At 38.7% G+C, this 26,680-nt stretch overlaps 1 protein-coding gene across 14 annotated transcripts in view; it reads left to right on the forward strand.

Moving 5' to 3' along the window:
* The window catches only part of LOC102236976 (ankyrin-1-like), a 100,496-nt gene that overhangs the window by 68,455 nt on the left and 5,361 nt on the right, over positions 1 to 26,680 (forward strand). For 7 of the 14 annotated variants that reach the window (XM_014468989.2, XM_023343550.1, XM_023343551.1 and 4 more), the window contains 16 exons: positions 134 to 288; positions 388 to 599; positions 3,087 to 3,291; positions 3,467 to 3,563; positions 3,699 to 3,927; positions 4,027 to 4,155; positions 5,161 to 5,280; positions 5,837 to 5,921; positions 6,044 to 6,118; positions 6,377 to 6,508; positions 7,323 to 7,478; positions 16,270 to 16,915; positions 17,083 to 17,431; positions 20,711 to 20,794; positions 21,072 to 21,218; positions 23,535 to 23,633. In XM_014468989.2, coding sequence (XP_014324475.1) covers positions 134 to 288; positions 388 to 599; positions 3,087 to 3,291; positions 3,467 to 3,563; positions 3,699 to 3,927; positions 4,027 to 4,155; positions 5,161 to 5,280; positions 5,837 to 5,921; positions 6,044 to 6,118; positions 6,377 to 6,508; positions 7,323 to 7,478; positions 16,270 to 16,915; positions 17,083 to 17,431; positions 20,711 to 20,794; positions 21,072 to 21,218; positions 23,535 to 23,606 — 2,893 coding nt within the window. In that variant the 3' untranslated portion in view covers positions 23,607 to 23,633. Of the gene's footprint in view, positions 1 to 133; positions 289 to 387; positions 600 to 3,086; positions 3,292 to 3,466; positions 3,564 to 3,698; positions 3,928 to 4,026; positions 4,156 to 5,160; positions 5,281 to 5,836; positions 5,922 to 6,043; positions 6,119 to 6,376; positions 6,509 to 7,322; positions 7,479 to 16,269; positions 16,916 to 17,082; positions 17,432 to 17,840; positions 18,828 to 20,710; positions 20,795 to 21,071; positions 21,800 to 23,534; positions 23,634 to 26,680 lie in introns of those variants that run through there. The other 7 variants (XM_023343559.1, XM_023343562.1, XM_023343549.1 and 4 more) reach the window with 6 other exon arrangements.

Genomic DNA, 26,680 nt, shown 5'->3' on the forward strand with positions numbered 1-26,680 from the left:
AGTATTTTTATAACAACTGAAGGGAACATAGTTACTTGACTGTGTTATGAAATGGGACTATGTGCCTCAGTTCTTTTGTGTGTTTAGTCGCTTTATATCTATAGATTCTGATCCACTTCTGTGTGCATGGCAGACCAGTGATTGTGGAGATTCCCCACTTTGCTGCTCTGGGTCGTGGAGACCGAGAGCTTGTTGTGCTCAGGAGCGAGAACGGATCTGTCTGGAAGGAGCACCGCAACCGCTACGGTGACGAGGTGCTGGAAACCATCCTGAATGGGATGGATGAGGGTGAGTTATAGTCCATCACAGTTCATTTTAAACTGAGAGCCAGATACTCTCCAGTAGTTTTACGTTTTTGGAAGCATAACGCTTGCCTCTTCACCACAGAACTAGAAAGTCAAGAGGAACTCAGCAAGAAGCGAATCCGCCGCATCATCTCTACTGACTTCCCTCTTTACTTCGCTGTTGTATCAAGAGTCCAACAAGAGAGTGACCTGATTGGTCCAGAGGGAGGCTCACTTACCAGTAAACTAGTGCCGATGGTGCAGGCAACGTTTCCAGAGACGGCAGTCACAAAAAGAGTCCGCCTCGGACTGCAGGTGAGATGGGACGATGAGGAGGAAGGAGAGGAGGGGAGAAACGGAGTTGTTAATCCCTGAAAGAAAGCATGCTGAATTTATTTTACATGAATTTACATGACTTCATTCATCATGAAGTCATGTCACATGTGCCAAGCTTGTTATGTTGCTTTTAAGAATCCTACAGGACCTTTTTGCCTTCTTTCATTTTTAATTTTGCATGCACCTGTCACCTTTATGCAACTCTGGACTGCCTTTTTAGTGTTGAGATTGTATTTTCTTTATTTTATTCTATTACTAATGTATTTATGTCACCTACAAACTCTGTATATCAAATATTTAACACATTTATTGGAGATGCCTAAGGATTTTTATCTGTTCGCTTTTTTGTTGACTGGACAGACTTTGTATGCATTTTTCAGTTTTAAATGTGCTTGAATGTTTTCATCTTCAAAGAAAAGAAGTGTTTTGCTGCACAAAAAAGTTTTTAACCCAGTTTTTTTGCTCAACAATTTTCTTAATAGCCAAACTTTTTATATCAATTAAACACAACAGAAGATTCTTTTTTTCTAAAAGCACTTCAGACGAAAATAAAATCCAATTGTATTCTCTATTGAGGTCTTCACTTTTACTTTGCCCTCATTATTTGTTTGTTCTGGATATTCTTTCTAAGGTAAATAGACAGAATTAAATTATATAAATCTAAGACTAAATTTAAAGTTTGGAATTAGATCTTGTTAAAGATGTTGCTGTAAATATTTACCTGTATTTGGACACAGTGGTCCTATTTTAGTGCATTTATCATTGACTGAATATTTTCTTTGTTTTTATTTTTAAAATTTATCTACAACTGTAGTTGAAAAAATTAACTATGCTTCTAAGATTTTACATATTAGGCTAATAGCAATAATAATCATTGCTTTATTCTGACCTTACTGAATTGTTTCATTGGGATCTGAGTTATCTGACAGTACTGGAGTGAACTGTTCATCAATTTGGGCTTCAGGTGTTAAAAATTGCATTGCAGCATTTTTCTTCTTTCTTTTTCACCCATTCCCTTGTAGATTCATTGCTGTGCTTACCTCCTAGTTCTGTTGCATGATGCAGTTTAATTCGATCTTTGACTCTCTTGACATTTTGGCTACAGAGTTCCTTTTCAAATGAACAACTCTTGTGACTGCAACCCAAGCCCGTTTCATCACCCTCTGCCAACTTGTTTGACAGCCGACACGTTCAGAGCTGTTGTGCTAATATTGGTTTTCAAAAATCGTCATGGCAAAATCTTCCTCTTTCTGTTTTGTTCTTTGCATAGTTTGTTCCAGAAACTCAGATTATAAGTTTAAGCTTTACTGCCAGCCGAGTTTAAGGATCTTTTAACATTTCTTCTAAACAAACAGTATTTTCTCATTTTGTTTAATCATCCTAGACCTTTAGCAATAAGCATCTAGAAAACCCTGAGTTACATCTTCATTTATTTTATTGCATAGATACAAATTAAATATTCTTCAAAGTCCACTGTGCTGGAGGATAAGTGATGTTCTCCTCTGCAAATAAGTTTTGATTTGATTGACTCAAAATGATTTGAAAGTAGCTTTACAATCTTTCTCAAATTAGCATAATTGACAGATTTAGTCTTTAGCAGTAACTGGATGCTACCTCCGAAACTATGACCTGAAAAACTAATTATATAAATAATGGTGAAAAAGCTTATTGTGGCATATGTTGCTGTTCATTTGAGAGTAAATTTAGCTGCTAGAGACAATATGATTTTGTTCTGTTTTCTAAAGCCTAAAGCTGCCAAACAAGTTTGATTATTAAATTACATTTTTTATTCCTCGGTAGGTTTTTACCATCTGGCAGAAACTTGAAAAGACCAAAACAACAAGTAAAAATAAAATAAACCGACCACTGTATGTTTTGGATCAACATATTTCAACACATTTCACTCTTTGTAAAGAAAAATATGCCTTACAGACATTATGGTCATTTTGTAACCTCATACTTAAGATACTGAATGTAACAGGATAAAAAAAAAGATTGTAAAATTAGCTTTTTTCTAAAAAACAAAAATCATTTCCATATATTTAGAAACCCATTTATTTAATTAAGATGCTATTGTAGAGAACTTAGGTCTGAGAAACCAAGTGGCCTTATTTGTTGATGTCCTTTTTGTATTAATGATTGTAAAAGCTTCTTGTTAACACCCACTGTTACAATAAAAAACACTTTTATACACATACATCCAGTTTGTGTCACTTTTATTTGTCCCTGAAAAAATAAGCTATTTTTAATTAGTGCATTTTCATTTTTTTCTCCTGTTCTTTGCATTTCATCATCCCTGTTTTTTTTTTTTTTTTTTTGTCATCCATCCATGAGCTTCTTATACTTTACTACCTCTTCGGTGATCCCTCTTTAATTTAATTCATTTCACACAATCACTATTTTCTCACACATTTTCCAACCTGTGACCCCGGTGCGTCTCCCCGCCCCTGTTGTTTACCACCTCAGGCCCAACCAGTTCCAGATGAGCTGGTTGCAAAACTGCTGGGTAACCAAGCAAACTTTAGCCCTGTAGTCACTGTGGAGCCTCGGCGGCGCAAGTTTCACCGTCCCATTGGCCTGCGCATCCCCCTGCCTCCGTCCTGGAGGGAGAGTCCCCGTGACTCAGGCGAAGGCGACACCACCAGTCTGCGTCTGCTCTGCTCTGTTATAGGTACTGCATGCCCAAACTGTGAGGTGTCTGTGTTTATGGGACCAGATTACTATAATAAAAAGGAATACTTTTATTCAACATGGTTACTGGCGTAAAAGATGTTGATTATCATTAGACATCCCTCCTCTACCTTTGATCACTGAGTTTCCTGTTTCCCACGCTGTGTGACTGCCAGGTGGAACAGCCCCAGCCCAATGGGAAGACATTACTGGCACCACCAAGCTCCTCTATGCCAGTGACTGCGCCAGCTTTACCACTAATGTTTCTGCACGGTAAGTTCAGCTGGATACTTTATCAAATATAAACACAGAAAAGCATCATCCTCTTGAAAGTAAAATACCTGGAAGCCACTTTTCTTATTGGATTTGCGTTCAACAATGTGGTCCTTTGTCATTGTTTGCTGATAGGTTCTGGCTGGCAGACTGTCCTCGGACAGCTGAGGCCGTCTCCTTTGCCAACCTGCTCTATAAAGAGCTATCAGCTGTACCCTACATGGCCAAGTTTGTAGTGTTTGCAAAGATGAACGAGCTGCGCGAGGGCCGTCTGCGATGCTACTGCATGACAGACGATAAGATGGATAAAACTCTGGAACAGCATGAGAACTTTACCGAAGTCGCCCGCAGTCGAGACATAGAGGTCAGTTAAATGTTAGGAAGGACAAGACAGACACCTGAGACTTATTCCTCGTTGACATCGTTAAGAAACACATAATTAATCATAGCGAATGTGTTGCAGGTGATGGAGGGAATGCCACTTCACCTGGAGTGTTCAGGAAATCTGGTGCCAGTGAGGAAGGCCACACAGCAGCCGCGCTGCTTTAGTTTCCAGGCTTTCAGGGACAACAGGCTTCCAGTCTCTGTCAAGGTGTCATTTGATTTTCTGCAGTTTCATGGTGCCAGTAGCAAGGTCACATCCACTCATCATGGCCATGATTATCATATTGATTGCAGGTTTTTAATGGTGCACTTACGCTATTTTTTAGGATGAGTTGAAGATGCAAAGTACAGCATCATAAATTGGAGGTCAGGTCACAATTACGTTATGCATTGCAAAAATATTCATGTCATATATCTTAAACATCTTGTCATGTTGCAACTCTTCTTTTGATGGATTATTAAGCAACAAAGAATATTTGTTTCTTTTTCCTCAAATAAAATTTAGTGCAATCAAGTGCATACAGAAGTCACCTCATTTGCAAACAGTCTCCACCTCCATGTAATTTCACAAACAGCATCATGAAGACCAACAGTCCATACAGGTCAAGGATAAACCTATAGAAAAATTTAAAGCTGGGTAAAATTATAAAAATGTCGCCAACTTTAAAGATCTCACACGGCAATGTTCAACATCCAAAAGTGGAAATGGCAAGTATAGCACAACAACAACCAAGAAAGAGTCTTACAGCTGAAGAAAAGGGAAAGTCAAGAGGGTCATGGTGATTCTGGAGGAACTGCTATGACCCACAGCTTAGGTAGAAGATTGAGCTGATAGGACAACAGTCTCCATAGACGCCGTTGTACCTGGAGACAGTTGGGGGGTTTAAGTTGTGGTAATGATATGACAAAATATATAAAGCTCAAGAAGGGGTATGAATACTTTTACAATATTCTATTTAAGTGCCAATATCTTATTGCATGCACTAGTCACATCAGTAAAGTTGCAGCCATTGAAAACCTTCATATTTGCCATATTTATTTATTACAAAATCAGTTTTACACCAAATTATGTGTAAACACTCTACCACAGAAGAATAATGGTTCAAATAAACCTTTAGCAACCAAACAGTCAACACAAGAATCAACTGCTTTGCTACCCACTGTTACTACATCATCTCTAGTGTTTCTCTGCTGAAACCCTTTATCTGTGCAGGTACGAGACAGCAGTAAGGAGCCTACTGGATTTTTATCTTTCCTACGGAAGTCCACTAAATATGAAGACAGCCAACAAGTACTCTGCAACCTTAATATCACTATGCCTCCTTGTATCAAGGTGATAATTTAGTGGATAACAAACAAGACACAATCTACTCTTCAACCCAAAATTATCCATACCCCAGGCAAATTTAGATTTAAAAGTATTTTTCATCCAATCAAAAGATTGTTTCTTCTAAGAAATTAAACAGATGCTTCCCCAAAGTTAACAAGAATCTACAAGGAATCTATTATAAGAATAGGTATTCTTATTTATATATTTTTTTTAAATTAGCATATCTAACCATGTTTATATACTTCACAATAATCACATAAAAATCTTTACGTGCATTACAGGAATGAAACCTTTCCACCTGTTTTCCACTGGTATTTTGATTATTTATTTTGGGGATGAGCTTCAAGCCTTTGAGGGTCATCACCTTAATTTTTACCACTCTGCACAGATTTTCTATCAGACTTGAGACTGAGTAAATTATTGCTTTCTGTCAGACAAAAGATTACTTAAAGATTTAAATCTACACTTGGAAGGGGTGTGAGTAATTTTGAGCTGAACTATGCTTAATGACAATAGTTTTCCAGAGTTTTGGTTTTAATAGTTTTTGCTTACCACTTAGATTATTGGTAGTGAAGATAGGAGACGAACTCTGACCCCTTTGGCTTTGAGAGAAAGATACAGCGCCCTAAATGAACCCGCTTTGGGTAAGAGACGCACTACTGGATCAATTATTACATTTACTTGTTTGATATCTTGGTGATATTAAAAAGAGGACTCAGTATGGTGGTTTCATGTGACCTTTTGGTTCTGGTCCTGTTTTCTGCAGCATCAATGAGTGCAATGGAGAGAACGGAGCTGAAGATGGCAGTGATCGCAGAGCAACTGGGTCTGAGCTGGGCTGGTGAGTAAACACTGAGTGTATGCTGAAGCTGCTTTTTACATTTACCATCTGTGTTTATCTAATGTCTAACAAGCATGGCTGGCACAGCTGACAGGATACAACCTGGTATCAAACTATACAAACTTCTGTATTGTTTCCCTCTCTGATTGTTACACAGAGAGATCATTCTTCCTCTTTAGGGTCTCCGTGTACCGGTGGGACACTGGCCTCAAACACGACTCAGAAATCATCATTTATGTTTTCTCTTTTTCTGAACAGAGTTAGCACGTGAGCTACAGCTGAGTGTAGATGATATCAACAGGATTCGAGTTGAGAATCCAAACTCCCTCCTCGAACAGAGCTCCGCGCTGCTCAACTTGTGGGCAACTCGTGAAGGCAAAAGGGCCAAAAGTGAGTCAATGAGATATGAGAAAGCAATGCAACCACATGTTGCATTGCTTTCTCTCAGTATCTGCCTGATGATCCCTTGGACTATTAAGTAATTTTCACAGTAATTTATTTTTAGAATGGGCAGATAAAACAAAGACCAAAAATTCAGACATAACACTGAAGATAAAAATTGATTTGCATGTTTTAACAATCGATAACTTAATGTAACTGGCAATTAAGTCAAAATGTGGGCGATTTTAAATGTAATATAAACCAGTAACACAATAAATAGGACATATAAATAGGAGGAAATACAACATACAATACCACGTGGAGCTCCATGCAATAGACCACAAGAAAGGTAAGAAATGAGCCCACAACTGCAGAGAGACAGATTGTTGAAGATCTTAAGTCAGTACAAACCACTGTCTTAAAAAAAAAAGAGAAAAAAAACAAAACATGAATCTTGGACAAGGACTTTGTTTTGCTAATTAGCAATTAAGATGGGTCAAGGTTGGTTCTCTTAGTGTGTCAATGATTCATATCAACACTAAATGTAAACACATGACTGGCTAAGGAAGAGTTCGGCACAGAGACCTGGTCAATTTCCAACCCTCAGTCCTTGCTGGAGTTTGAGACTTTGAGTTAAGTTTTGCTGATACACAATTAATATTAAATTTATGTAAGTTTTTCTTTTTTCCAGATTTCTGTTTCATTTTCTATCGATATCAAGATTAGGTGATATGGACAGACATTTCTTTCCTTTCTTAGTCACTATTAAGAGAACTTGTTTGCCTCGCCTTCTTTAGTGTGGCTTTGTGTGTTTTCCATTCAGTGGAGAGTATATACACCGCCCTGAAGAACATCGACCGTATGGACATCATCAACATGTTGGAGGGTCACCCGCCCCAGCCTATGAGACAAGGCTCCCGTGACCTGAACAGACGGCGACACAACGACAAAGAGCATCTCTCCCCTGGTATGACCAATGGTAAGTTTTCTGCCAACGTTCAACAGTGCAGCCCAGTCCTACTGCGCCGTATGCCCTGACCCAGAGTTGCTCCTCTAATATTCATTCAGTGGTGCTGAAAGTTTGAGAGTTTTGTTGACTTCTCTATTTTCCTAACAAACACCCAAAGAAGCATCAGGTTTAAGTTCTAGAAGTTGATAGAGAGTTTATAGTGGACCCCCAAAATTCACAACACTGAGGAACCACAAACGGCTGCAAATAGCTAAACATGACTACTTGAGACCACCTCTAAATACGCCTTTAGCTCCCTATTTCAATAATTCAGAAATCACATATTCCTTAATATGCATTATTACGTGAAAACTATTTTGGTGCTTCCACAGAACTGGAAGCTAACGTCCATGGTGTCTCTTTTCTCTCCACTTGTGGGTACGGGCAATTGATGCCAAGGAAAATTAATGTATCTGTGAGATTGGCTGCTTTGCAAACATCAGCCAACAGCATCTCAAATACAGAAAAATCCCAGATTATACAGAATTTCCAGAAAGAATTTGGAGTAAAGTTTCACAGAAAAATCCACAAATAGACTTTAATATATTGTATGTGTGTGGGACAAGAAGCAAAATATGTGTTTCAGTTCAGATAGTCTCCAGTTTCATAAGAAAACACATTGAAATTCTGTAAAAATAGACAGAAAACTCTTGGCTTATTGTCTTTAACAAAATCCTATGTTTTGTTAATAATTTTAAAAGCATTTATGTACTTTTAAGTACATCTGTTCTTCCTCTTTACCCCAAAAACCCTTGAAGGACAAGTGGTATTTGATTCTTTTTGAATCTCCTCTGTTCTTCTTATGTTTTTTTGTTTCCCACTGTGGGGACACTTTACCTCTGCTAAATGCAGTGGGACTCAGGACACTCCTACACCCCTGTAAGCCATTTGCTTATCAATTTTAAGCTGTATGGCTCATTGTTAGAATGAGGATTAAATGGTGGATGCTTATAGGTTACTGACATTATTGAAAAATGTTTTTTGATGGAGCTGTGATCTACTTATTTATCTTACAGATAAAATGTATTCATTTTGCTAATAAAAATGCAGTTAATACAAGTTCTGGAGATTATGATCGAAACGCTTTACACTTGTGGCATGAACCTACCCATTCAACTCCAAATACTTCCTGCTTTCTTGAGCTTGCTGAATTTCAGCATTTAGACACATTCAACTTTTCTTCTTGATATACAGCATCTTTCCCAAAATATTAAGTTAATCCCTTCTATCTGAATTTTGTTTTTCTGATATTCCAAGACATTCCATGTATCATTCTGCAATTCTTGCAGAGGAGGATTTCTGATTGGCTGATTCTTAAGGTCGTACTCTTGCCTAGTCTACACCGGTATCCTGCAAGTTTAAGATGTGTCTGCTTCAACACACCTGAGTAAAATAATCAGGTCATTAGCAGGACTCTGGAGAACTTGACTGAATACTGAGGAGGTAACTTAGTCATTTATACTCCAACTAGGCGTTTCCTTCTTGTTTTGAGAGGGTTTTCTGGAATGCTGGTGTATTACTGACAGTGTTGTCATATCAAAATGGCAATTTCTGTTCTCCCTTAATCTTTCTTTAGATTTGAAATATGTCTCAAATATCTAAATAAGATGAGTAAGATTGAAGGCGGGAGAGCTCCTTCTCCATTTAAGTATCAAATGTTTCCTGTAATTTACAAATAAATGTTTTCTTTCCCTGCTTTTTGTTATTATCTTATTATCCTTAACAAGTTTTAATTTACTATAGGGACATATTGATGCATTAGTATTGCATGATTTTTCTTCTTTAATTTTAGTAAAGTGTTAGATTTTCAGTTTATTGTTTAACAAAGGCTTTAAAAACGTGTCCTCTTCTATTTAAACCTGTTGCAGTCTTCGCGCAACACTCAGGAGGAGTGTGGAAATGTCATGGTCAGACAGCAGTGGTCATGGTCAGACTGTCAATTTCCAAAACCACACTAAAAAAAGAATCTCGTAAATGCTCACAATGGGATCATGCAGCCCAGCAGGACTGCGTACAAAATAAAAAACTTGTGAGGTCTAAATGATCCTGTCTCTTAAGACCACTGGAGGGTTAAGTTCAGTTTAAAACTCTATGAAACAGTTAAGAATATATCTTCCAATCAAAGTTATTAGACAGGTCATCAAAACAATCATATTTTTGTTACATACAGTAATAGCTTGGTAAATGAACTTTAATGTAACATGACAATTGCTTTAGTAACACCTACTCATACGTGATAAATCCATCTAGAACCTCAAATAACTAGCATTAGCCATTTTCTCCTTTTCCTTGTGGTTTCCTTCATTCATGCATACTCTGTGTCTGATTTATTTCATTTTCACATCTGGGCTGATGTGAGCTCCTCCTTGTCCCAGAGTGCAGACAATGAGGTAGCCAGTCCTGCATATGAAAAATGGAGCAATAATCAGCGATGTAACTATGCAACCCAATGTGAGCATGATGGTGAAAGAGGTGAAAAAAATAGTATTACAGATACTTCTAAACTATGACTTGCTGGCATCTTTTAACGTACTGAAATGAGGTAATAAAGGCAGCCTTATGTTTTTTTTTTCTTCAAAAAAGTGACATTGAGCTCTAGAAGATTTAACAAAAGACGTTTACAGTCTGAAGTTAAGTAAAAATACCTTGATGTCAGAGTCATTATTCTTGAACGTTTTTGCACTTTGGCATATTGCAACCAAGAACACTGATGTATTTTTGGGTATGTTAGAGCAACACTAATGATTTCCTGCCACACCGAGATTTTCACGTTAAGTCAAATGGCTACATTTCTTTTTCATTCAGCAAAAGTATGTTCCTCCACATATTTGCTGTGTCCCCAATGTTGATTGTGGTAAAGTTATAAATTACTTTCAACAGCAACTTTCTGTCCTCCTTAAATAACATCATTTCTAATAGTTGTCCTGTTAACTGGTTCTCCAAACGTATGGATATAATTGCTTGACCTCTGTTCTGTGAGATTTTCAGAGCTTGGCACATTGTCTTATTACTGAACTATATTTACCATTTACCATAAACATTTCCACAGTTTTCTCCTGGACCCGCCTGCTGTGTGCTTTGGTCTACATGATGCTGTTTGTTCTCCAATGTTCTCTAACAAACACCTGAACAGCTGGATTTATGCTGCGGCAAAATTACACACATATGGATCTAATAAGATGAATTTTAACAGCAATTAGTTGTGCTGAATTTTATTTGGGAGTATCAGAGCAAATGAGGCTGAATACAAAGGCACACGTTGAATCATGGGTTATTTTCCTTCCACTTCACAATAATGACTACGTTGTGCTGGTCAAACGCATAAAATCCCAATGAAATACATTTAAGTTTATGGTGGTAATATGACAAAATGTGGAAAAGTTTCAGTCATATAATACAACAGAATGATACACAATGGCTGCTCCATATTTATTTAAGCATTGTAAGAATCATATCAGTCATCTCAAACTATACCAGTGCCACAGCTCAAATCAGTAATGCTTATAAAAAAGAGCTGTATTTTAAATATGCCATAAAGAATTTTCCTCTGTTCAATCAAAGCGTCTTTGCAGATCTTTTCCACATCTAAAACATACTCTGTAGGCTTTTTTTCTGTCTCTAAATTCTTTCTGCCTGTGGTTGCATGTTCAGTAGTTTGAGTCTGTCCAGGGTTAATGTTGGTGCACTGAATGTCTTTTTGGGAGCCGTGTTTTCATTCCCTGTGAATCTTGTCCTCTCTGTGTTTCTCTGGACATGTCATCTGCAGCCTAGCCGCCCTACTCTTCCTCCTCCTCACTTCTCTCCAAACTCTGACCTCATGCCGACCTCATGTTGACCTCTGACCCACATCTTAAGCTTTTTTTCTCTCTTTTTTTGCGACTGGTGCATTTACTTTCCCCTTATTTTACCTGTCGAAAGCCCCACCTTTATAAGTGTCCCCTCTGTGATAAATATCCCTCACACAAACTGTTTTTTCAGCACCCACTGGGAGGGGGAGGTGATTCTCTCTTTCTTTCTCTCTTCCGCTCTTGTCACACTGTTTCTGTCTGTGTTCATCACTCTTGTTTATACTCCTCTTTCTCTCTTGCTCCCTTTCTCTTTTCTCTCCCACTCTGTCCTTTCCCCTCTTTTCCCTGCCCTTTCTCCCTTACCCTCCTGCATGACTGCATGTGCACCAGACGTTCATTGCTCATCTCCCTCTGTGTTTGCATGGATGCACTGGGAGGATGGGCAGCACTACCACTAACTTGTCTGAGATCACAGCATTGAAGCAGCTCGACCAAAAGACGTTTCTTTGCATGGCATGCTATATATACTGAGAACGACTCTGCAGCCTGTTTTGTTCCTCCTCAATAATCAGTCATAGCGGGGGTAAAAAGGCTGCAGTCCTTTTTTGTCAACTTTGACTTGTGTCCGCTTTGTTCTTGTATGAATGTTATTATTGCTTTCTGTGTGTTGAGTTTATTGTAAATTGTTTTCATCTCTTTGATGCTATTTGTCAGTTAGTCCTCCTTTCTCTATATGTATTTTGTTAAGTGTGAGCGATCAAATCAGTCTGTGGGGGTGTATCTGCGTGAGTGTTTTTATGTGCTTTAATTTAGAAACTACTGCTGTTTGTACATGTGTGCCCATGTGTGAACAGGCAAAAAGAGTCACTTTTCTTTACATGTTGTTTTTTTTATAACCTTCACTTCTGATACTTTACTTTTACGTTTCAGACAACGCCTCCCCATTTACTAATTTTTGTATTTTCCCCCCAAAAATCATTAGTATCTACTTTAGTGACAAGCAAAGGTTTGGTAGAACTAACATCAGAACACATCTGGTGTCAGATGCTGACATAAAGAGCATTTTTATGTTTTACATACTAATGTTATGAACATAGCTTTCGAATACAAAGCTGATATTTTATCTTAAAGACAGGTTTGCTCCAAGTATTTGCATCAGAAGTTGTAAATCATGTTAATCTAGTTCCGACATGTTCCATCTACTGACCCAAAAAAGGGAGGAATCCTTAAAATTTTCTAACATTGTGTGTAAAACAACTTCTTTATGAAACCCACACACTAGGTTTCATTCAATTACATACAGTTGACCCTGTTTATGTCTAAAGCACAAAATGATGATCTAAAAGCTCTTTACGAGACAACAAGTTCTGTTCATATGCATTACAGAGGAGTTAATTCACTTCTGACATGATTCATCTCATAACAATTCATTACAGTACAAGCCGAGTTAAGTTCATGTCAGCTACATACAGACCTTCTCCGTCCAATTATAATAATAAAAAAAATTAATGTATTATTAATTCAGCGTTTTCGGTTAAAAATTATCTAATCAAGGAAATCCAGCTGAGAACATTAGAGTAATTTACTTGATAGTGAATGCAATGAGTCAAGAGTACCTTCTATGGGACATAATAAAAGGAATTACACAAAGATAATAGCAGTCATAGATCCTTCAATGACCTATTTTGTTTAGGAAACAAACACTAAACACCAGGTCAAGGGGTACTGTATACAGAAGAACAGAGAGAATATGAAGTTAGTAGTAGTACAAATTTCAAAATGTGTCATTTTCCTAAATTTATAAAAGCTGTTTTTAATTACTTGTAACAATTATGGCAGAAAGCACAATATATACATATGTTTACATATGTGTACATACACATATGTTTTTCAATTTTATTTTTATCCTCCCAGGCTCTTAGTGAAATAAAAACTGGTCCAGATGTTTGCTTTCCCCAGTTTCCCACATTGGACATATTTATCTTAGCATCAAAATGCTGCCAGTTGTAATTATTGACAACATGATCAGGTATGATCATGATTTCAAAAAGCTGCCTGTGATCAGTAGGTTCCAGCTAAATTTAAAATGGGATATTATTAAAACCATTTTTTAAATCTTTATTCATTCATTCTAAATCATATTTTTTGATAGATTTAATGATTTTATAGACAATTAAAGAACATGAAAAGAGCAGTTGACCGTTTTAGCTGAAGATCTAGAAGTGTAATCTTGTCCTTGGCCTACATTGAAATCTTTCTCTGCGGATTGTATTACTGACTTCCCTGTTCTCTCCAGCCTGACTGTATGCATGCAAGTGTATTACAATCCGTTCTTTAAATAATGGTGCTCAGTCCCTCTGAATATAGAAAATTAAACCCAGATATATACTTGACCACTGGAGAATCTCAGCTTTGTTTTGTTTTTCTGAAGTTTAAATTTGCTCCATTGACTGGGGTGTTTGTATTTTATATTTGGAGAGAGAATTCACAGGAGTCAAAACATTATGTTTGAGAAAATCTCACTGTTTATGCACAGCCTATGAAGGAAGGTGATAATTTCCAAACTTAATGAAGGAGAGGAGGCCACTGTGTTAAGTTCTGCTTTAGGATGGAGGTGCAGATATTTCACATTTAGCTACAAAACATCTACAAATATAATGGAAATGTCCCAGTCTTTATTTATAGCTCTGCTAGAAACGGAAGTGATCAATGTACCCAATCATTTAAATCTAAATTGCATTTGTATTAATCTGAGATCCTCTCCTGCTACATTCAGATAGCTTATGTTGCATAATTAGATGTTTCAAAAGCAAAGAAAAAAGTGTTTTATTATACTGTATGTGACACTTAATTGGACTGCAGTTGGGAGGGTAAAAGAGAAAGTAGGACAAGGGGTCTTTTTGCCTCTCAGTCAGTCCTGTCTCAGATATCTTGTGCAGCCTCAGCAGTAGCCTGCAGTGGACTATGACTCCCGTTACACCCTGTGCTCTGTAGAGTGAGTTCTTCACTGTGCCGTGTACAGATACAGTCAGTCTTACTTTTTCTGTCCTTACAGTATGGCCTGCACCACCTCACTTGGTTCTATCTATGCTTAGTTTCATTTTCAGCAATAAATCATGCAATTTAAAATTATATTATCACTAATACTTCATCAAAAATATTACATTAATCTTCAACTAATTTCCAAGGAAGAGTCATTTGCTCTTCCTTGGGCTGCTATATGTATTTTATGTAAAAAAAAAAACAAAAAAAAAACCTCTTTACTGTAAATTAGTGACTACAATGTCAAGCTTTATTGGACAAAACATTTATTAAGATAATTCAAACGCACTATGTAGGAGTGACCTGAGTCCACATCACATTGACATGTCTTACTGGCTGATTTTGGAAAATCTATTTAAACTATTGCTTTAGGCAGCAACCATGCGGCGTTTACAAACCTGTTTGGTGTTTTTACATCAATACTAACAATGTAGCGGCATTTTGAATGCATGGAGATGAACACCTGTGTCAGAAAGAGAATACTGTGTGATGATGTTGGGAATCTGTTGGTTTGAGATTTTAAATATGATAACTTTGAGTAAAAATATTATTTTCACAGTGTTATAACACATTATAATAGAAAGAGGTAAAGCAAGAGTACGACAGTATGCAATTGCTTTAAGACGAACTGGCTTCCTAACCTGCTCATAGCTAATAATTTTTTTAAAGAACGCTATTAACAATCAAGTTAACTTACTTAGCATTCAGGCTAATTGGTGCCACATCTATGAGGGTCAGACACTACTGGTGTAGGTTCTTCAAATGAAAATAATTGTGTTCAAATTTTTTGAATGCATTTTACAAAGTCAATTTGTTTTTTCTGATGGGTTTCATGAATCTTAAGTTGTGGTTTGTAGAATGTGTGATGCACAATCATCTAACAATGATTTGAGCAGTTTGGGATTTTGAGCTACAGATGATCAAGTGCAATCCCGACTCATTGAAAAACATTCAAGTAGCTCTTTACTTAACTGATAAATCAAAAGTTGCAAGTAACCTTAGTCAAATGGCCAAATAGCTGACATCACAAATCATCAGTACACTGATAAATCACTTGGTGGACTTTTACTTCCTTTTAGCATGTTTAGCACAAAAAGAGACCACCTTAAAAGAGGAAGCCCCAGTACTTCAATAAAATTCAAAATCTAACCTCATTTGAGAAGATTCATCAGAGGCTGACAAATCTTCCTGCTTGCATTGTTGTTATGTTTGGTAAGCAGTCATATGTCCCTAGGTTTGTTTCAAAATGTGATAAATGATTTCTATTTTTGAATTTCTTAAGTGGTAATAATGTTGTAATAGCTGTGAAAACTGACAGCTATCCATCCCTAGTGGACATGTGTGTGTAAAGTTATGTCTGATGAGAAAATGGGATTGCCTGCTGATTGCATGTTTTCCAGCCTGACTACAAAAAACAACTTGCCTGTTCCTGAGAGAATTTGAATGCATGTATCACTGAGTGGGCGGATATGTGTGTTTCAGAACGCGAGTTTGCGTCCCTGCTGGACAGGGATCAGTAATCCGTCTCATCTCCCTGCAGGTGGCAGCCAGCAGAGCAGCACCAGCCACGGCTGGGGTCGAACCTTGGTCTCAGTCAGTTGGTCCGATTGGCTGTGTCTGCTGCTGTTACTGCCACTGCTCGCACCGTCAACATTGGCTGATTGAGCTTGACAACCTTTCTTCTAAAAGCTGCCCTTGCTCTCTTAGCTAATTGCACCTTTGTTCCAGCTCCTGTTATCTTGGCCATACCCCCTCTTTTCTTTCCCACTCCTCTCCCATTTGTCCCTTCAGCCTCCTCTTCTCCTCCCCTAGATGCCCAGCTCCTGGGCTGGGGCACTTACCTCCTCCCAGGGTCCCAGTGCTGTGGGGGTGAGGTAGAGAGCGAGGCGGGGGGGCCGGGTGTCAGCGTGCCTCTCTCTGTCTCGCTCCAGGTTATGGGCTTGCGCAGGAGGAGCTCCATTCGCCGGCCTCAATGCAGTACAGCCTGCCCTCTCCGTTGGGTGCCGAGCCTTACTGGCAGGAAGTATCCAGCCTGGACTGTGCACCAATTGCCACCACAGAAGAAGACACCCTAATGGAGATGTCCGATGTTCAGGTTTGGCCCTCTGGCAACAGCCCTTCCTTGGTACCTGTGGAGGACTCCTCGCTGGAATGCAGCAATGCGGATGACTCAGAAGGTCTGCTGGGGCTGCCGTATGGAAGTCTGGGCCGACCGGCCAGCCAGGCCAGTGCAGCCAGCGCAGGGGGTGTGGTGCTGAGTGGTTCTATTGAGCTGCCAGAAGATGACTCAGAGATGGGAGTGGATTCTCTCAGCACAACCACACCAGCCTCCATTGGGGGAACCATAGCAGGGATCAATCTCAACGGGCTAAACAACGGTCAGGGGTCAGAGGCAAGCTCAGAGTTATCAGCCGTCACGAGTACGACGGGTGGTGATGGAGCTGAAGGAGGAGGACGACGACTAGGTGGAACTGGCTCAGAAGAAGGACATTCTCTTGTTTCAGGACAACAAAGAGTGTATGCTCGGTTGAGTGAATCACCTGGTCTGAGCTGTGTTGCAGATCGGAATGGAGACAGGTTGGTAAAGCCGCAGTATGCATCTAGGTTTGAGTAAAATGTTCATAAAAAAAATCTGAATCCTGGTTTTATTGCATGCCAGTGCCAAACCATTCAGATGTGAGTGACTGCAAAGGGACTGTAACTTATTGTGACATTAAGTGTCCTCACTTATCTTCTGTTTTCAGGTCAGCTAATGGTGGCAACGGAAGTGGAGGAGGCTCTTTCCTTTCTTACCTGCAGGAACAGACCGGTTCAGGATGGATGCCTGTCACTGACCCTACACAGGCTTGGGTGGGCACCCAGTCTAAGCCCAGGCAGGCCATGGAGACTATGATTTCATCTGTACGTAATGCTGTGGATGTAGACCCATCCCTAATGTCCCAGGAGGCCTTGCTTCAACCCGTGAGGGACATGGGGCACTCTGAGATTTTACGGGGCCACTTCAGAGGTACCCAGCCTTTTGAGAAGGGTCTGGGATTCCCACACAGGGTTCCAGAACTGAGAGCCTGGGATGACGTGCGCCTGAAAGGCCAGGTGAGTGTGTTGATCTTTCATTTTCTTTAAAATTCAGTCATAATTCTTCAAAGTCAGTGGGAATTATAAAAGTGAAATGTTTTAGTACATTACCAAATGACTGCACAGCCAATGACCAACTAAATTACCTCCAAACAAGCATGGTGAAATTCCACAAATTGGCTTTGGAAGAACCAAATTATAGTTATGATCAATGCAGTGTAATGGCTGCTACTCAACGTTATTGAGGAAAATTTTTAAATTATTGATTTTTACTTTTTGAATATCTTCATCATATTCACTCCAGGGATTGGTCATGATCTCACTCCCTCATCTGAATTTCTTTCTCTGGCAATGCAAATATTATCCAAACCCAAGTACTCTTATATTTATTGTTTAGGTTCAAAATAAAATAATTAATCATAAAGACACTGATCACTGATCACAAAAGTCACTTCCACAAACTCACACACTCTAGAGCCAAAGATGGCCACTCACAGTATGAAGGTCCAAATATAGAAAGCATTCTTTGACTCTCGTTAGTGTTACATGAGACCCTCCCCAAGTCGCTCCCACCTCTTAACTTTGTACCCATGACAGACAGACAACACTACCAAAGGCAAATCTTTACTATGATATTGCTTGACTACAAATATCAAAGTGTAATTACTATGTTTCTGGGGTAAATGTCATGTTTAGGTGAACACCATTAAAGAAACTATTTGGGTTCATTTGGGACCTGCATTACTGTGTCAGTAACTTAGTTGTTTTTGCCTGATTGGCTGTTTAAATCCCAAAGAAAGGAAGGGAAAATAACTGAAGTTAAAGCTGGTGTATTACCACAACACATGGAGCTGCACAGGAGCAGGAGGAGGTATTTAAAGCCCACAGATCACATGGGCTGAAAGTCAGAGAGGTGTTAATAGAAGCTCCACATAGCTGCTCTTGGTTGGATCTTTGACTGGGTTCTAGTAAGGAAGAGACGTGGTCAGGAGGGCCCACTGCCCCAGCTGCTGGAGGACAAAAATGATCTGAGACACCAGTTTCACCAAAACAGCGTCAAGAGGGAAAAGAGCTGCAGCTGTTGCTCTCTCTCACAGCAGAGAGGACAGTTTGAGAAAAGGGAGTAACTGAAGGCTGCCTGCCTAAAGCCGCTTTGTGCAGACCGTGTCGGTGTGCTGGGCATTAAACTGGGGCGATGTGGGCCCTGGTGACCGAGCTCCTCTTCAGCTTTGTGCTGCTGGCTTTCTTGGTGATCAGCTGCCAGAACGTCCTCCACATTGCCAGCGGCTCTGTGCGCACTGTGCTCAGTTACATACACGCTCAGCTGGACCATGAGCTGGGTGAGGTCGAAGGGGTTGCTGACGAGGAGGAGAACGTGACCACAAGGGTGGTCCGCCGCAGAGTCATCCTCAAGGTACAAACGTGAGGGCTAGGAAGGAAGTTGAACAAAACCTTTTTGCAACATATTGTTTCATACGTTTGTTAGGAAATACCAGGTTGTAATATTGATTAAAAGATGCAATGATCTTCATATACCCCATCCCCCATGAAAAAGACAGAGAAAACATCTATGCTTTCTATCTAAGCAGAACATGAATACAGTCTAGAATCTTTTATTGGCATCTAAATGTAGCTACAAAGGACACGCTGCCTAAAAACGTCAGGTGTTTTCCTGGGTTTAATATTGGCAATAAGCCGTCCGGATATAGTCAGAAAAAGTTGCTCATAGACGCAGTGTGTTAATGTGATTTACAGCAAAAAGGCTCTTGCTCACATGTTTATGATTCTTTAAGTGTCATTGCAATTAGGTGGAACAAACACAATAAATGCTTGCTGAGAAATAATGATGCAGTAATAATATCTAACAAGTTTATGCTGTGACTGTAAAGCAGAAGTACTTCTAGAGCATTATCCTCTGCTGCCATAAAAACAGATAAAACTCAGTTTAACAACTCTGAGCCTTAGTTCCTTTAACATATCTTGGTCTTTCATCTTCTTCTTTCCTCTTTACATCTTCTCATTAAATACATACTGTACTCCTAACTGTGGAAACATGGTGATTAGATAAATGTCCATGCAAGTTCAGTTTTTATTAACTTCACTGTGATTGTGTCCAAGAATTTCCGAATTAATATCTAGCAGTACAAACTGTAGAAAACCTATCAAATGCTGAAAGAGGATTTTAATGATCCTCATGCATTGCGATTTTAAGCATGCAATGTAAAACGAATAGATCCTGAAATCAACATCTCTATCTTCTCAACAAGCTGTTGGCTGCCTGATTGTCTGTGTTTCCACTTGGTGGAGAAGTAACTTGATTGCAGCTGCACTGCACTGGTAGTTGCAATCAAGTTTATAGGACTGTGAAAAGTAACTCAAATCAGAATGTTATTTTTTGCAAAGCTCTTACAACCCACTTAACCTGAGAACTGAGCAGAAAACAGCAACAAGTTACATTTTGAATCTTTGATAGCCTTGAAGCTGAGACAGGAGAGAACACAGTAAATATATTGGAATAATTAAAAGATTTTGCCTTAATGTGTGGTGAAAGTAATGTTGCGCATTACAATGAAGACATAATCTCTACTGTGAACTATAATGCCAGCAACATGAGAGGGTTTTCTTCAGCAGGAACAGAGGAGATGGATAGCAATAAATACAAGTTAATATTGGAAAAAAATCTGTAAAAAGCTGCAAAAGACTGGGATGCAGATTCTTCCTTCATCAAGATGAAACCACTGAAGAAGGACAAGGAAAAGTGTTTATGGTTATTCTGTATCCAGTCTGATTGCTTTTGAGTTACTAGGCAAAGAGAAAACAAAATTATTTTTGTTCCTCTTCAAAGTTATCTACCACTGTGTGCTGGGTCTCAGATAAAATCACAGTAAAAAAAAATCTGAAAGTGTGTTGTACTCTGAAAGAGCTCAAGGGAAATTAACAGTTTTGATGGACTAAGTATGAGACAAAACTGACTGATTGGGCAAATATATGACTCATGGTGAAAAGCAACCCAGAGCTACTATAAAGAGTTAGATAGATTGACCTCTCTTAGATTGTGCAGGCAAAAGGTTCAAGGAATTGCCTTAGAAGATTCTCCAAATTTGTTAGATTTTTTTTTAAGACTCTGCATCCTTAGGAGTCAAAAATAAATATCTCAAATTGTATGAAATTAGGCATATCTGATTCAATATATATATATACAAATGTCAGGTAGATCATGCCTGCAGTTTAGGAAGAATGTATATTTTTTAGTTTTTAAATGAGAAAACTTGAACATGAGCATTTTGTTGTCGACAGGGCGATGAAGTTGAAGACCTTGCTGGTGGGCAAGTAAGTGAGGAGCAGTTCACAGATGAACATGGAAACATCGTAACCAAGAAGGTCAGCACTTTCAACATGCCTTATAGCCACAATGAAATCAAGATTTTGTTCTTTCTCTGTTAAATATTCATTCAGCATTTCCCCCCATAGTGATTATTCAAACAATTGTAAGATGTATCGGAGTTCTTCATTCATTTCATGTTGGATGTTTTTTTAGTACAGTTTTTTTTTCTCCATCAACATTTCTTCTTCTCCTTCTGTTACTTTGTCATTCACTCGCCCTCGTCTGCCCCCCCACCCCCACCTCCTGTCTGCCAACATCTAAAATGTGGAATAGATTGTACGGAAAGTTGTGCGCAGAGGGAAAGGTTTGGGAGAAGAAGGGGTTCTGGAAGTGGAGGGTTCCCTGCTGGATGCCAACGAACTGGAGGGCGATGCTGAGCAGTACCTGAGCTACGCCATCCTAGGCCGCGACGGCAGCAAGGTGGGCTTCTGATCTGCAGACAGCTGTGTGGCTCTCTTCAGGTTTCAACTAGTAAGAGGAATTGTTAGACCTGAGTTTGCTAAATGAAATTACGTCCGATAGTACAGCTGGACACCATATGAGGATTAGCTAGTGTAAAGCAGTGCAAAAGCCTCAACATAACGAGATGAAAGCAGTAAGCCTGAATGTGGTTTTAGTTTGTCTGTAAACCAACTAACCAGTTTCAGTGTGTCAGATCTAAATCACTTAAGATCTGACGTGTGTTTGGGTAAATGCTACACACTGACTTTCTGTTACATTTATTTCCATCCAAATGTTTTTTTATGTTCTTTTATTTTATATCTGTGGAAAAAACAGACTCTCATTTTCTGTGTGCTTTGGCTAAAATGCAAAAATCCATCAGTTCATTCAGAATTTATTCATTTTTGTCATCATTAAGTCATTCCTTCACTTTGATTGTTTTCAACGCTACAATGAATGAAATTACCTCCTGCAGTTGTTATAGCTATAATTTTTCTTTCTTCTCAAAATGAGTGATTCATCTGTTTTCCTGCTTTTATTAAAGCTCAGTCCTTCAACTACGACTGTGTCCTGATCCCTCGAGCTACCTCTGATTCACATTTCCTTCAGTCATCGAATGGGTTTAACATGGCATGTGGTACAGAGTTCTTACTCTAGGTCTATTTGCAAAAGTGTTCATACCCCTTGAACCTTCTCAAAAGTTTCCACGTTACAACCACAAACATTGGTTATTTTATTAGAACTGTAGATAGACCAATACAAATCAGAAAACTGTGGCATCTTTAATCAAGCCACTTTGATATTCCAAAGTAAAGTCCAGTGCAACCAATTTATTTCAGAAGACACTTACGTAGTAAATAGAGTTCATCTGTGTGTGATTTAATCTTAGTATCGATACAGCTGCTTTATGATAGCCTCGTAGGATTGTTAGAGAAGAAGTCTGAGCAAACATCCTCATGAAGACCAAGGCACATAAAAAACTGGTCAATAAGAAAGCATTCTGTTTATAGACAGGTTCTATTTAGGCTTAAAGCAAAGAAACTATCAGGAGGTTCATCTGCAAACCTGCCAGGTCATGTCTGGTCACCTTAAATTGAAATCCAAATAAGGATTGATCATTGATCATTGATCACACAAGCAGCGAAGATATTCATGATAACTTAAAATAGCTTAAAGTTGCAGTGGGAGAATCTGTCAACAGGTCAAATATTAGCCACACACTCCATAATTGGGCATTAAAGCAAGAAGGAACCTGCTTCGAAAGAAAGTCATGTGGTCCGAGTTTGATTTTACTTTCTAGAGGAAACAACAAACGTGAAAAAGGTGTTCTTGTCAGATAGAAGGAAAATGTATTGCTTTGGCCCACAAAACAACAGTCTTCTATTAAACAGATAACCAAAGCGGACCACAGTTGAAATGAAGCTGGATAAGTCAAAGTTTGGGAAATAGGAAATACTGGAGGAAAATCAGATGAAAGAATGAAGAATGGTTTACATCGAAGCATATTGGTGAAGTCCAAGTCCACGCCTAAATCTACTGAAAAATCTGGGCCAATGAGATGAGATATTTTTATAACCAGAACAATGGGAGACATTTTCATACACCGGGCGTGCAATTATGGCAAAAACATACAGTAAAAGACCTGCAGCTTTAAATGCACCAATGCAGAAACGTTGAGTAAAAATACAGCCAACATTATTCAGATTTTTATTAGCAAAAGAAAACTGAAAAATCTTTTATTTTATTTCCTCACAATTAAATTCCATTTTGTGTTGGTATATTAAATAAAAATCCAATAACATATGTTAAACTTTGTGGTTGGAACCAGATAAAATAAGAAAAAGTTCATGGAGTATGAATGCTAGCTTCTGTTCAGATGGATGGATGTTTACTTGGGCCTTTAACAGTCTGTTCAAATACTTCCCATTTACTCTGAACCACATTCCCAGTGTTTTATCCATCTTTAAACTTTCCTGATTTCCATCCTTGCTTGACTGTTTATAAATTGTTTACTTTTTTAACCTGTTCTTTCCTTTCCTATCAGCTGTATATTTCTTTCACATTTCATCATGTGTCCCTGCTGCCTGTCTTCTATTTATTGTCTGAACAATTTTCTTCCTCTCCTGATATGTTTCTACCTTTCCAACTTATCTTTTTCTGTTTCCATTCCTTTATTTTATCCTCCTTTACTAATATTCTCTAAGCCTCTTCCTTTCCCCTTCTGTCTCCACCGTCTCTCCTCAACCCTGGGACTTCATTTGGTGTAAACTCCCTCTTTCTCTCCACACAACGTAGACCGATTCTGTGGATGTGAAGAAAGGTGCTCAGATAGTGAAATGTGCCAGTCTGCGGAGAGTTAAGCAGTGAGGTAGACAGAGTGCTGCGTCCCTGCAGGTATGGGACTGACCTACAGTGCCTCGTCTGACCTGTGGTTAGAAAACATTTAATCTGGTCTCTCTGGATTAAATGCATCTAAATTTACCTTTGAATAAATACTAATGATATGTAACATTATACTGGCACAGCAATGTGACAAAATGATCAGCAAATAGACTCTGTAGCTAAAACAATGTGGAAATCTTACTCTCAACATAGTGTAGAGGGGCTCTGTGAAGTAATCAGTAGTCAGTATCTTACCTCCATCTTACCTGCAGTAGTATTCTGATTTACTTTAGTTTGGGAAAACAGATTTTTTCAAACCCTGATCACTCTTTAGTATGATTAAACAGGAATTATCATATTACATTAACATATTATTTTATGTGAATCAACACTACAGCGTATGTTACATTCACTGTTCGTCCTCCATTGTGGCCCTTGGCTACATTTTGTGATGTTATTGCACTGTATTAACATCACAAATGCAGTGCAGTTTTGACTGAGCAGTTTTGACAGCTGCTCAGTCAAAACTGATAAGCGGTGGATGCTGATGATGATCCATTTCTGGTCAGCAGCCAAGGTCTCAGTGCGTCTGAGGCACCAAGTGTACCCAGAAACTATTTGAATTAACATTAATCCAGTTTGACAAACCCATGTCAAGAAATATCTTGTAGCAGTTGAATTAAGCAGTATTTTGTTTATTTTTAACCTTTAGTTATCTCTCCCTGCTAATTACCAATAATGTTAACAGACCATGAATCAAATTGATATTTACTGTAAATATCGGTGGTGTTTTTGGATGTGGACCATTTGGCCAGTTGCCCAGGGTTGCATTATTCATTCAAGTAATGAACCGTACACCTCCTCATGTGGTTTTAGAGGCGGCCTTAAAGCAGGATGGAAGTGTATCAAGTGTTTAGCACACCAGGCAGTGTCTGTAGCATGGATCTTGTCTGCCAAAGCAAAGTCCGGGCAACAATTCACCAATAATCTTGGAGAGAAGAAAGGATGAGGAGTTGTTCTTTGTCACAACCTCTGTGTTGCAGCGATATTTGGCATGTGTAGCTGAGACCAAATGCTGTGCTTTGCTAAAGATAAGACATTCTTATCTTTGGACATATGGCGCAAGATAAGATTAGATTATAGGTTGTACGTTTTCTTCTTTGCACTACTTTGACTAACTGTTAGCTTGATTCTAAAGTGAAAAACTATTTTTCTCTTAAGTGAATATAGTGATGTTTACGGTGGGGAAGATACTGACCACTGATGCAACACCACACAACCCCCAAGTCAAAAAATGTCTTCTCATCCCTATAAGTGTTGTAAAAGCACTTGATGTACCTCAATATCATTTTTGTTATTGATTTATTTTTATGCAGTTTCATTAGCTTTTGTCAAAAACATATGATAATCATAATCAAGTAGTTTTAATTTTTTTAGATTGCTAACCAACTACTGAAAACCTTGACTGCTTCTGTGCTTTTTCATTCTCACATCATAGCACGGAGTTATATTTGTGAATAAAAAATCCTAAGGACAAGACGATACTTTGTTCACTTTGAAGATTTTCTTATTGACATGACAATTCTACAATATATATTTATCCATACGTCTCTTGAACATTGTCTGTTCAAGTTTCATTTTGCACTAGAACACAAATATAATTCCAAAGTTTCGATGCAGAGAGATCTTTGAAGTTGTACTGGGTCAGTGGTTTTTCTCTGTGCACATTGTGACAAGTCTGATAAAGTCTGACACAGTGTGCTGTCAGCAAAACCAAGACAGATCTTGTAAAGTGGCAGCTCTCAAGGACAAAGCTGCCAAGGCAGTTGTCTGGAGAATTTGAGCCACTAGGCAGTGGGTCGGCGTGTGTGTGTGTGTGTGTGTGTGTGTGTGTGTGCGTGTGTGTGTGTGTGTGTGTGTGTGTGCGTGTGTGCGTGTGTGTGTGTGTGTGATGGTGACTTGCCCTTTCTAAAATAAAGACCATGACATTCCTGAGACTTCTGATGTTTCAAGTGCCTCACTCTTGCATGTTAACCTGCTTTTGCCAACCATTTTTGGTTAAATGCCACAGCAGCAGTATTGTGGGGGGTGTTGGAATTAAGATAAAGATTGTGGTTTGTACATAAGGGAAATTGTGAGCATTTTACCAAACTCAAGGTATATGGCACTTTTAAATCTCTTGCACAGAATTGTCATGTTTGCTTTGAAATGTTTCTTTTTGCATGCAGTCTCTTTTGTACAGGTGCACCTCAATAAATTAGAGTGTCATAAGGAAGTTTATTTAGTTCACTAATTCAGTATGAAATGAGAACAGTGCATACAGTTGTTACACAAATAGACACATATGTAATTTTTTTTTTTTTTTTTCCTGAAATGTAAACCTACTGAACCTACAGTTGGTACGTTTGCCACCAAAAAGTGGGGCAGCTACCATTGATTCTGAGGCATCTGCCATGATTTTGGTGGCAGCAAGGGCAGATTAATTACTGAATATGAATTGAATAAGAATATGAGCAAGTTCAGAACAAATCAATACAAACAAAAAACAAAATAAGAATACATACACATACAGCCGCCACTTATTCTTTGGCATTTGCCACCGACCATGGCAGCCGTAGCATCCTAGTGGCAGCTGCCACAGCATATATTACTTAATGGAAATGCCACTTTCCATCAAGTAAATGTAGTCAAAATATGACTGGTTTAACACATTTTAATAACCAATAATATCACCATTTGAAAGATAATTATTAACTAACAAGCAAAATAACCAGAAATTCCCCAAAGCAGCAGCAGCAGCTTTGGCTGCTCTTTGGCCTCTTAGTGGGGTCCTAGTGGTAGCTTCCAGCAGCTGTGGCAGTGTTAGCTGCCACAAGTGCTACTGCTAACTGCCACTGACACAAATTGAGCTCACTGTCTCAACATTGAGCAACATCTTTTCCTTCTTTACTCTTTAGCCCAAGAAATGTCTGGTGTTTTTGTTGTTTTTTTTTGTTCAGGAGTGTCATTAGACAAAGAGTGTAAGAGCTCCACTTCTAGGTTGACTCTCGAAGCTGTGA

The sequence above is a fragment of the Xiphophorus maculatus genome, chromosome 12 (genome assembly GCF_002775205.1).
Source record: "Xiphophorus maculatus strain JP 163 A chromosome 12, X_maculatus-5.0-male, whole genome shotgun sequence".
Lineage (NCBI taxonomy): Eukaryota > Metazoa > Chordata > Actinopteri > Cyprinodontiformes > Poeciliidae > Xiphophorus > Xiphophorus maculatus.